Source organism: Typopeltis vanoorti, chromosome 17 (genome assembly GCF_054136105.1).
Source record: "Typopeltis vanoorti isolate ZY-2024b chromosome 17, IOZ_Tvanoo_1.0, whole genome shotgun sequence".
Classification (NCBI taxonomy): domain Eukaryota; kingdom Metazoa; phylum Arthropoda; class Arachnida; order Uropygi; family Thelyphonidae; genus Typopeltis; species Typopeltis vanoorti.
The window spans coordinates 44,104,755-44,117,573 of NC_143565.1; the positions used below are offsets into that span (position 1 = coordinate 44,104,755).

At 34.0% G+C, this 12,819-nt stretch overlaps 1 protein-coding gene across 1 annotated transcript in view; it reads right to left on the reverse strand.

Moving 5' to 3' along the window:
- Window positions 1–12,819, reverse strand: part of ENGase (cytosolic endo-beta-N-acetylglucosaminidase) — a 153,345-nt gene that overhangs the window by 53,042 nt on the left and 87,484 nt on the right. Inside the window, exons 9-11 of the mRNA XM_090407650.1 lie at window positions 9,922–10,103; window positions 9,544–9,831; window positions 2,317–2,520 (exon numbers count right to left, since the gene is read on the reverse strand). Coding sequence (XP_090263776.1) covers window positions 2,317–2,520; window positions 9,544–9,831; window positions 9,922–10,103 — 674 coding nt within the window. The remainder of the gene's footprint in view (window positions 1–2,316; window positions 2,521–9,543; window positions 9,832–9,921; window positions 10,104–12,819) is intronic.

The window sequence follows — 12,819 nt, forward strand, 5'->3', positions numbered from 1 at the left end:
TATTTATATTTTAAGATATTATTATTACATGATACCTTCAAGAATTCAAGAAAGAGGGAACAATATACTACCTGCATATGCCATCCCAATGATATTTGTTCTGTTACTTACATATGTTCTCTGACTAACTTGCCTTTATGAAGAAAACCATGTTCCCATGATATCAGATCTGATTAATTACTTTCAAATGAAAAAGTCCATAAAAATCCATGCCTTTTGTCATGATGAAAATTGAACTCTGATCTTTTTCCAACTGAATAAAATGGGCATGCTGTCTCAATGTTCTACCAGCTGTGGTACAGATGCAAATTATCATTAATATATTCTTCTAAACTCAATTCACACTCTAAAAACTCACACCCATTCCTTCTATACAGTCTGCATATTGCATATTGAATCATTTGCTATCATAGCCCTTCTTAATTAATTTCTGTCATATCTAGATAATATACTATTGGAATTATCATCTCTTTTCTTTTCTGTTTTTCAACTGTCTGTTATATTTTTGATTTTTGTTCTGAGAAAACTCAAAGTAATAACCCAGTCATCAATGGCATGCTTTATGACAGAACTGGCATAACAAACAATATCCATCTTTTTATAACTGCCTTTACCTACCTAATTATCATTATGCAATATCTTACCTGATGTACTTTGTTGTTTCTCATTTTGCTGCTTAATTTTCTTGTCCTTCCTATGTTCTTTTAAATGCCTATCGACTTACTGTGATTCCCATGTTGCCTATCTGATATTCTGTTTTAATTTCGTGATTATGGAGGTTAATTCATTTTAAATATCCTCAAGTACCTCTTCTGCAGGCAAGTTTCTTGTTTTCAACTTTACTGTTCTTATGAGTATTTCATTTTGTGGCTGCTTGATTACTGTGCATTTTTGGCACCAGTTTTCTATAAAACACTGACTCATTGTAATAAATCTCTAAACGTTATGACTGACTACTTTGGAAAATACTGAAATTTCATTATTTATTTATTTTAAGTGAGCATGCCAATATATAATGCCAAATCAAATAATAATTATGGCTCTCTTCTTAATATCTTCACATTTCTGCAGTTAACAGGAAAAGTAATTAATTGCAGCATGATAATGGCATACACAATTTTTTTTATGTTGAAATGTTATTTTTTATCACTGATAATTAACAGACTTTAACAGTCTGCTTGTTGCTTCTCACTGTCCCTTAACCCCCCCCCCCCCATGTCTTTGATTATGATGTTTTTTTTATGAGTAATTTCCTGAGTTCATATTTCAGTTTAAAAAAATATTAAACATGAAATTAAAGAAACAAAGTAATGTAGTTAGTCCTCACATATTCAAAGCTTAAAATACTACATCCATAACTGCTAACATCTGAATGTGTAAGGGAATGACTTCTTTCTACTGCAAGAGCTACAGACCAATTAACATGTTCAAGAAATCATGATCCCAAGAGGATGTCCAAAAGCATAGTGTAAAGAAAGAAAAAAAAAGTTATCCAAATGAATTTTAATACTTTCTCAGATATTAATTTGTGAAATTCAAGTCTAGGAGGGATTGGATGCCATTTTTCTTCTCTAAATTCACTATAGCGAACCTTTTACTCTAATAATTTTTAAATATTTCTGGTCTGTGCAGAGCACCTGCTGTACATGTATTTATTTCTTTTATTTATGTTTTATCCTCATCTAAGGCCCATTCTTATACTGAAAATGAGCTCAGTTTTGTTGCTAAAGGCTTCTGTGGCACAAAATTAAAAAAAAAAAAAAAAAAAAAAAAAAAAAAAAAAAAAAAAAAAAAAAATCACAATATCCTTATGTAGCCTCTGTAGCACAGACAAAGCCCTTTAGTTGGAAAGACCTGGGTCCAATTCCTGTTAGTGATGCGAGGAACTTTTATCTGGTCTCTTTCAACTAAAGGTGAGTTAGCCGGTCTCATATGAAGGTGTGTGTGTGTGTGGGGGGGGTTCTTCACCCAGAAACTCCAGGTTTTTTGTCCCCCAGAACAGACAAAGGTCTTTCAGACCCTTTGGTCAGAAAGACCTAGGTTTGATTCCTATCAGTGAAGCAAAGAACTTTTATCTGGTCTCTTTCAACTAAAGGCGAGCTAGCCGGTCTCATAGGAGGTTTTTCATCTCCCAGAACAGGGGCAAACTGGTCCTGTGAACATACACTTCTACAGACATAGGACACCTCCAGGAATAAGGAGTAACCAACCTATTCTGTAGGATTTCGGTTCTAAATGCCTACATAGTAAAAAGTGTAGGTCTATGTGTGAGCATAAATTAGGATCCTCAATGTATAAATCAGTTAGAAGATTTACCTAGTAATCCAATCTTCATCTTCCAAATTACTACTTCCACTTTCTGATTCCTCTACTGTCATAGTAAATGTTAAATTGTTTTCATCTTCTTGTTTCTTTTTACATTCTTCTGACACATCAGGTTTATCTGCTACTTTTCCCGAATTAAGTGATTGAATGCATTTCCTATATGGATACAGAGTTTTCCAGTCATTTCTCTTGATACTGTTTCCAAAAAAAAATAAAAAATTAAACATATCAATTTGCAAAAGATCATTGTAAAACATTTTTATTATCATGTTTATTTTAAAACTATGCCATTATTTTCTATAAAAACAGACATCTAAAAAGAGAACACCACACAATTATTGCTCAACTAGTAACTAGTTGGTATTGGATAATACAGTGACTGCTTCCTTGGACAGAGGAGAAAGATACACAGTAATATACTTGGATTTTGCAAAGGCTTTTGATAGAGTACCTCATGATAAGTTGACAGTCAAAGTAGATGGGGTTGGATATTAGATTAGTGCATTGGATTGGAGACTGGCTATCTGATAGGTATCAACAAGTTGTGTATGGGGGGAGTGATATCCAGGAAAAGGAAAGTCACTAGTGGAGTGCCTCAAGGGTCTGTTTTAGGGCCATTGCTGTTTAACTTGTATATTAATGATATTGGTGAAGATTTGGATGGAGATATTCAATTGTTTGCAGATGATGCAAAGTTGGGACAAACCATGAAAAGTAGTAAAGATGTTGTGGCCTTACAAGAAGACTTGAATAAATTGAGTGATTGGGCATGGAAATGGGGATGTGAGTTCAATGATGTAAAATGTAAGGTTTTAAAATTTGGAAAACAAAGATGGAATGCAGAATTTATGCTTGGAGAGGATATATTGTCAGAGGTGGAGGGAATAAGAGATCTGGGGGTGATAGTGGATAAGGATCTGAAATTTAGGGGACACATAGCTAAAATTGTGAAGACAACACAAAGGCTTCTGGGAATGATGTGGAGGACACTGACTTGTAGAAGTAGGGAAATTCTTGTTGCATTGTATAAGGCTTTGATTAGGCCACACATGGACTATTGTGTACCCAGATTTCGTCACCTAGTTTTCAGAAGGATGAAGAGATGTTGGAAAGGATCCAAAGGCGATTGACTAAGGTAGTTTCTAACCTCTGGAATGTCGAGTATGAGGAAAGATTTAGAAGATGTAATTTGCAGGGTCTGGTGGACAGGAGGAAGAGGGGAGATATGATAGAGTCCTAAAGTTAGTAAGGGGTTGTTATAGGATCAATGCTGGAGAAGTTCTATTGAAAATAGTGGGAGAACCAGAGTCATCACTGGAAACTGTATAAAGAGGGTGTGAGAAGCAGGTTTTTTTGTGCAGAGTTGTAAATGATTGGAATGCCTTGCCTGAGAGTGTGGTGTCTGCAAGGAGTTTGAGTGTGTTTAAGACACTGTATGATGAGATGTGTGTGTGTGTGTGATAAAAGGACCTCCCAGATGAGTCTTTGACTCCATGAGGTCTTGGGGTAATAATAATAATATGGCGATCTACTAGATTTCATTGCTTGTATATGGAAAATATGATTTCTGCAATGATTCAACAATACTTCCTAAGTCTACATCTCAATGATGAGACTTGAATAAAGGTCAAAACTGGCTAGTGACCATTCTCATAATGCACAGCAATATGAGTCTTAAAGAAGTGTATTTTGCATTATGGAATACTGAGATAATTTATGAACAATGGGATAATCTACATACAAATCATCTAGTCGTGAAGACACTTCACAATCAATTTTGTTTGCTCTCAACAAAATGATTGTGAAGTTTTGTTTGCTCTCAACTTAGGAAACAGATCAAAGCTCTCAACTTTGATCTGTTTCCTAAGTTGAAAGAACTATTCTGTGGAAAATGCTTCATTACTGTTGATTGACATGATTTCTACTGAAGTGCCCAACTTATCAAACACATCAACAAAAAAAGCTTGCCGATAGAAATATGACTTCTCTAAACAATGGATAGTAGTGATAAAGCAAAATATAGATAATATTGAAAGCCTCTAAAATTTTTTTACTTGGTCAATGAATGTATCTCTGAACATCAAAACCACATCTTAAAACAGAATACAATTTTGTTTTAAGAATACAATGCAATAATATTAATAATATGAATATTAATATAATAATATTCTTAAAACAAACAAAAGAAAAGAGAACGACTCTCACCATAGAACTACTGAAAAAGAAAAAAAGAACTGAAGAAATCTGAAGGAAATTTTCTAGAATACATAATGATATGTAAGTTACTAAGGAAAAGAATTCCAGAAGACTACAAAGCTTTCCAGGATACAAAAACTAAGAGAAGCAGCACAGGCAAAAACCAGTCTGAAAAAAAAAAAAAAAATAGAGAATGACTTAAATTTTAAACAGTCAATTCATTCTCTGCTCTGCAGAGTCAAAATGGAGAAAAACATACTAATAGAAAAAAGATAGAACAAATTGCGCAAAATTTCTATAACGACCTTTATGCAACTAAATGCAAAGTCTCAGAACCTGTCATTCCAAAGCCAATATACCAGATGTACTTCCAGAAGAAATAGAATATGCCCTTAAAAATGAACAAAGGTAAAGAAAAAAAACAAAACTTATATTCACAACAAAGTGGACTAACTATATTCAAAGCCTTGGCTACCAGATTCATGTGGTACTTCAAAGAAGAAAAGCTTCCAGAGGAAAGGAAGACCTCAAAAACCATACTTCTATTCAAAAAAAGAGAACAAGGAAGGCATAAAAAATTATCATCCAATCTGTCTACTCTCATATATATAAAATCATGAATAGAGTAATACTGAACAGAATCCCAAACACTCTTGAAGGCAACTCCAGTAGAGAGTAGGCAGGATTCAGAAGAGGCTTCTCAACAATGGATCATATCCAAGTCATTTTGCAATTAACAGAAAAATGCAGAGAATACCAAATCCTTCTATGTTTCCTCTTTATTGATTTTAAAGAAGCATTTGATACGACGGAACACAATGCAGTCATCAGTGCCTTACTAGAAATAAATATGGATCCTACTTACATCCACATGATAAAAGAATTTAACAAAAATCAGACCAAACAAATAACCTTATTTGATTAACCTATAAATATAGATATAAAGATAGGGGTCCACAAGGTGATGTGATCTCCCCAAATCTATTTACCAGCACTTTAGAATATATTCTGAAAAAAATAGACTTAAACAGAGGAATAAGCATAGATGGTGAAAAACTACAAATCCTTATGCTTGCCGATGATCTAGTACCGATATCTCCAAAACCAAAAGATCTAGAAGAAATAGGTGAAAAAATATACACAAACAGCAGTGAGATAGGCTTAGAAATGAATCTAGAAAAAAACAAAATGGATTAAAAACATCTACGCAAGTGACAGTCACCTATATATTAATAACATCCCTATAGAACAAGTCGACTCCAACAATTACTTAGGACAAAGAATAAAAATGAATAACGATTTATCTGAAGAACTAGTAAAAAGAAAGAAAACTGCATGGCTATCATTCAACAGACTAAAAGATACACTTACTGATCCAAATCTTGACATTTTTGTGAAGCCAAAACTATTTAATAGTGACATTTTTCCATCACTCACATATGGATCAGAAACATGGAACACAACAAGAAAAGAAGAAGAGACTCTCAGGATAACTCAGTATGTAATAGAAATATTACATATGGAAGCAAGATGAGATGGGCAAGCCACATAGCCAGACTCAGGGATAACAGATGGACATATAAAATACTCAATTGGCAACCAAGAATAAAGAGAAAATCAGAAAGATTACCTAAAAGATGGGAAGACTTGTTAGTGAAATCTATGGGTATAACATGGAAGAGAGAGGCTCAAGATTAAGATCACTGGATTACATAGTTGTAACCTGCACTCATGGAGAATCTCCTGAATGAAACACAGGTCCATCAAGGTAATCAAGGTAACTTGAAATAAGATAACATTACTGAAAGTACATCATTGAGATTGTTCAAAAACATGCATTTTACATAAAATACTCATTTTATAAAAGAGGAAGGAAAGTTTAAATGAACATCCCATTAATATTGATAAATCTGTGTTATCAGATATAAATAAAAATGAGTATACTCAATGCAGAAAGGACAATATGGTGTGCAATGTGCATATTAACATACATTATGGTGTGAGCTCTTAAGTATATTTGCCAGAGGTATCTTGCAGAATTTCATACAGTTATTATCTATATTGGTAGACAACCTTCATTACATATTTTCTCATCTGAGTTATTAATGTTTTATTGTACATTTTATCATTCAGTCTTTAAGGGCTCTCAGTTCTTGTAAATTTACAAATCTTTGACTTTTTCCTCCCATGTAATATTTGTATATTTGAATTTTGCAGTTTTCATTCTCAAAGCTTTTTTTTTTTTTAATGTGATACTCATTTTTATGCTCCTTCCAAATTCACTGCACTCTCTTGTATCCTTAAGTAAGTCTCTGAATATATCACTATCAAACATAATGTAATCAATAAGATTTGTCTCTTGTGTTATTTCATCTCTTTATTCACATCTTTATACTGAAATTAGAGGTAAGCAAAGACTGGATTTATGGCTGAGCAGCAATCCAGAAACACACAACCTTACTATTAACTAGGGCTCCAGAAATCCACTTGCCTGCTTGCCACAGGTGAGTAAACAGAGCCAAGTGGTGAGTGAATTTTCAGCCTCATTCTAAATACATTAAAAAAAAAAATTTTTTTTTGCATAATTTATACTTTTTTTTTCCTTAAAAAATCTCATCCACTGTCAAGTTATTTGATCTTTGATCACAGGTGGTTGCCAATTAATTCATTAGAGAAATTTTATTTCCAATGAGTTGAAATAAAACTTCTGGATTTGAAATCCTTAATTCGAAGGATTTCAGCTTTCTCTATTAAAGAATTGGCAAAACAGTTGTAATTTTAGTTGGCAGTTTTCTTATTCTTCAAACCCCTTTACCTATGAAGTAGGTACTCAGTTGTAATATAGTATTATCTTAAGCTGATTTTCACAGCTCACAACATGAATTAGCTTACCATAATTAAATGCTTGAAAATTTTACATAATGGAGATTCTTTTTAATACTGTTATTTAAAAAAATTATCTTGCAAAGACAAGTCAGACTGGATCATGGGACTGAGTGCATTGTGAAAGGGGAGTCTGGATACACATCGAATGCTATCTACTTTCTTGTTTTATTTTATTTTTATTATGCGACACCTCCAGGGAGTCTAAAGACTCATTGAGGGAAGGCATCTACTCTACAGCTCTCTGTCTCCACCACTTCCCACCTGCCAATGCCCGACACTGTCTGAAATGGTGCAAACACTATCACTGGACTGTAGATCAATGGAATCAAAGTACATGATCTGGAAATCTGATGGATGTGTCTGGACCTGGCAGATGCCCGGTGAATGATACTTACAAGAATGTCTTGTATCGACTATGAAATTTGGAGGCGATAGCATAATGGTCTGGGGTTGTTTTTCTTAGTTTGGACTGGGCCCATGGGTTTCTGTGTCCAGATCTTTAAACGCTGTCTACATGGCATTTTGGACAATTCCATTCTTCCTGCACTGTGGCTACAGTTTGGAATAGGCTCTTTCCTATATCAGCATAATGCACCTACTCACAAAGCAAGGGCCTAGCTCTGTGGTTTGAAGACAATGAGGTGGAAGAACTAAATTAACTAGCCCAAAGCCCCAACCTCAACCCTTTTGAACATCTTTGGGATGAGCTGGAGTGAAAGTTGCATGCCAAGGCGACTTGCCCAATTAATGCTCATCAGCTGCAATAGCAATGAAAGGAGCCTGACCACATATTGATAGCAATGTTGTATGGGCACCTTTGGTAACGTAGCGTATATAATAGACAATTTATTCTTTTAAAAATATTAATTGTACTTTTCTAGCCGAATATAGAAACTATATAAAGTTTGGCAATTCCAAGCGTAAGCAAATACCTGGATAGTGCAGCACCTGACCCATTTGGTAGTGCAAGCTGCCTTAACTTAAATAAGTTCATGTCGCTGAATTGAAGCCTTTGGCTCTTTATATAATTATTAATTGTACTTTTCTTACAATATAATTTCATCAATAAAATAAGCTTATAATTAAAAAAAAAAAAAAATCAGCTAACGCCTTTTTATTCCCATATATATGGGAGTAGGCGAGGCCACTTAGCCCTATCTAACTTTTGGAGACTGAGTGGGCAGTTCAATCTCCACTGGTACCCAATCAGAGACAGATGGCCCAAGGCTATCACTAATTAAGCGGTACGCAGTGAAGAGAGACGGCTCAAATGTGCCGCCATCTCGTGGTCCCTAACCTTAACACAATATATTTAATGTCTGAAATAATGTGGGTTCTACGGTCGATTTTCTTGAGTTTACAGGACGAAAAACCCGAGTTTCCGGGAGGAAAAACCTGCTTGCCCGTGCCAGAGATCGACTAACTCGGGAACCGGTCGAAAAAAGGCTTAGAAAAATTTCCTCTAGTCGTCGACTAGACTCGAAACCAAGACTTCCTTCGTGCAGCCAAGCACGGTGGTGTGTAAACGCCACATCCACTGAGCTACACAGGCTACACAGCTTATAATTATAAACACAAAAATTAAAATAGGCACAATCTGAATGAACATTGCAATGTATCTATATATCTTATTCTTCAATCCCCTTTACCTCTGAAATAGGTACACAATTGTAATATAGTATTATCTTAAGCTGATTTTCGCAGCTCACAACATGAATTAGCTTAGCATAATTAAATGCTTGAAAATTTTACATAATTGAGATTCTTTTTAATACTGTTATTTAAAAAAAATTATCTCTCAAAGACAAGTCACACTACTTTTCTTTTAGTGTATTATGTGATTCTAAAATGAACTTTTGGTGATTTTAAAATGAACAAGTCAGACTGGATCATGTGACTGAATGCATTGTGAAAAGTGAGTCTGTATCCACATCTGTATGAAAACTATTGAAAAGCTCTATAGTAACAACAATAAGTAACACCAATTGCATACCTAACATCCAATATGTAATTTAAAATTCAGTTTCATAGTGTATTTGTTTGCCATTACTTGGATTTAAGTAAATATTTTACCTTTCATCACTAAAATATATATATCATAAGAACAGTTATTTTGAAATTATGTTGAGTGCTTACATTTTTTCTGAGATTTCTTGAACATCATCCAGTACTGTTTCTGACATATTGTCAGTATCACATGTATTGGGAATATACACAATTTTACCGATGACTTCTGATTTTCTATTTTCAAATTTTATAGGACTTCTTACTTTCATGATTTCACTGGACAGATGCAAACTATAATTTGTAGAAGCATCACTCATGTCTAACAGTAAAGTCAGGTCAGCTGACTGAGGAGCCAATGGTTTGAATGTGTAAGAAATGCAAGTGGTCTTTGGCAGGATAAATTCTGTTAGAAACAACCTGAAATATAATAACAAATTATATAAACAGAGTAACTGATTTTTTTTAAAAAAAATCACACACACTTCTTAGAATACTTTAATTACATACTTAAATTCTTGTAATTGCATATCCTGCTTTTGTATTCCAGTTAACTTGAGACATCCTCCTCCGTTGTATGCATCATCAATATGATTAATGAGAATATCATTTGCTGAACCACCCTGTTTATAATGATAAGTAGTTTGGGGCTGCTGAAGGCTAAGATTGGTCCAAGGATTATTGCTTATAACCTATGAATGTCCCAAAAAACCTTAATTGGCTATTTCTCTTAAAAATCCAGAATTTAACATTATAATTATTATTATTTTAGCATACAGCAAATACTATGCAAAAATAAGTGACGATCAAGAACTTCAAAACAATTAGCTGATATAAAACTGGCCTACAAAAGTAAGATTCATTACTACCAGAATATTAGAGTAATTATAATGTGTTTCTGAATCATAACAGATGAAATTATGCTAGATGAAACCCACCGAACATTGGTAAAAACATAATTCCAGTTTATCATTGCATTGTTGTGTACACACTGAAATCTGTTCTGCAAGGAAGGAAATTGCAAGTGGTTGTTGAGGCTTAGCTTCATGCGTATTGTTGAAACATCACTGTTGTAATGTATAGTCATTTTTCAAATTCTCTCACTGTGATGACTCTTGCAAAAATAACTGAAAACCACAGCAGATAAATAATGAAAAATGTAATAATGTGCATGCAGCCAAGTTAAATGAACGAAACTGCAATTCTGTCTTTTGCATAACAGATAAACACAAGCATATTTCATTCTCCATCAATGAAACTTGTAAAACAAAGTACAATGAATAAAGAAGAAATTTCTACCATCAGAATTATGTAACAGAAAGGGTGTGCTAACTTTTAAAAATGAATATATGTGTGTACACACAGAAGCGAAACTACATACAGTAATCTAACATTTATCTGACCTTTCAATTACATGGTGGTCTACCAGAAGTCAGTTGACGTGTAAGGGTTGGTTAATTGAAAGGTCATTGTTTTGAAGGTAGGATAAATGGTAGATTATTGTGTGTGTGCGTGTGTAGCAACATAAGATCATTTTCTCTTCTTTTCCCTTCTGCATAAACATTTTTAAAGAAGTAAGGAAATGATTCACACAACCATAAAGAAGTGCATGGAAATCATTCATTAATGAATGGTTTTCATAATGAATAGTTGATGCCATTTAAACCTAGAGCTGTTTTTGGAATGTGTACCAAACACAATTTGGTTTTGTCAAAGTTTGTCATTCAAATGGCCCAAATGCAATTGTACCATATTTCATTAAATTTCACGAAGGGAGGAAAGACTGTCATTAACATTCAAAATCACTTTACCAAAAAGAAATTGTTGTAACAATCCTTTTTATGAGCTATGTTAAAGATACCAAGCAATTTTAAACCTGGTTTTACTCCATTTTTTTTTCCAAGTAAGCAAACAGACAAAATGTCAAGTTTGCGCCTGCAATTTATGCAAGACTAGCTGATCCCACAGGTAGTGCAAGACCAAGGCAACTCGTGGTAAAGGTGGAGCAAGCTCTGATCACTAATCTTAATATTTACCCTTAATGCCAAAACACATCTCCAAGAAGGGGATGTATGATGTTTTGTATTAAAGGCAAGGGGCCACTACCCAGACCGGTTTCGACCTTTATTGAGGTCTCATCAGTGGGAGCCAGGCTAGAAATACCAAGATTTAGTAATGCAGAGCTTGTAAGTATTTTACCAATCTGCATTACTAAATCTTGGTATTGCTAGCCTGGCTCCCACTGATGAGACCTCAATAAAGGTCGAAACCGGTCTGGGTAGTGGCCCCTTGCCTTTAATACAAAACATCATACATCCCCTTCTTGGAGATGTGTTTTGGCATTAAGGGTAAATATTAAGATTAGTGATCAGAGCTTGCTCCACCTTTACCACGAGTTGCCTTGGTCTTGCACTACCTGTGGGATCTGCTAGTCTTGCATAAATTGCAGGCGCAAACTTGACATTTTGTCTGTTTGCTTACTTGGAAAAAATGGAGTAAAACCAGGTTTAAAATTGCTTGGTATCTTTAACATAACTATACCCAAGTTAAAAATACTTTCTACTTTTTATGAGCTATTTACACAGCACAATTTCAGTTGAAAATTTTTGAAAGATGAATTTTTATTTCTCAATATTTCTGTTGTTTTTGCAAGAACTATTATCACATCTCTAATATATGTTATTTAAAGGATGCTATTGCACTGGTGATACTTTTGTAAACATCGTGTTAGAGGTTATAGTGCATTTATGAAACACAGACCCATTTTTGGCTCAAGTATTCTAAACATATAATTTTGTTTTGCTTTATTTTGGTGGTACAAACTGTGAAACGAAACCAAAATTGAATGACTCAATTTTTAACAGACATCATAAATACCAGATTTCATTAAATTCTATACAAAAAGGACAGAATTATTGATTGCTTTAAATCATTTTACCAAAAAAAAATTATCCAAAGCATAAAATGAATAAATCACAAATTGTATTCAATTCTATCCACCCAGAGAAGAATTATTGGAATATATAATTTGAATAATGACGATCAAGCATAGTCGAAATGGACCACACCCCGTCAACCCCCTTCCCTCTAAAAATCAGTTGCTGTTTTCAACCCCTTCACCCTTTCTCACCTATATAAATATAAAAATATGCTCCACCCATCCCTAATAATATAATATATATGTATGTATATATATATTATTCAAAAAACCCAGGTTTTTTCCATTTCTATTTAATTCTCCCACATTGCCTACTCCCCCCCCCCCAACACACACAGTAGTTTGGACATCGCAGAAAGAAGAAAAGCCACAACACCTAGAAAAAGGTATGTGTAAATTTCTCTTCCTTTATGCTACATATATTTATTAGTAAATATACATCTACAATGCCCTAAGAATCTGTGAGTAAA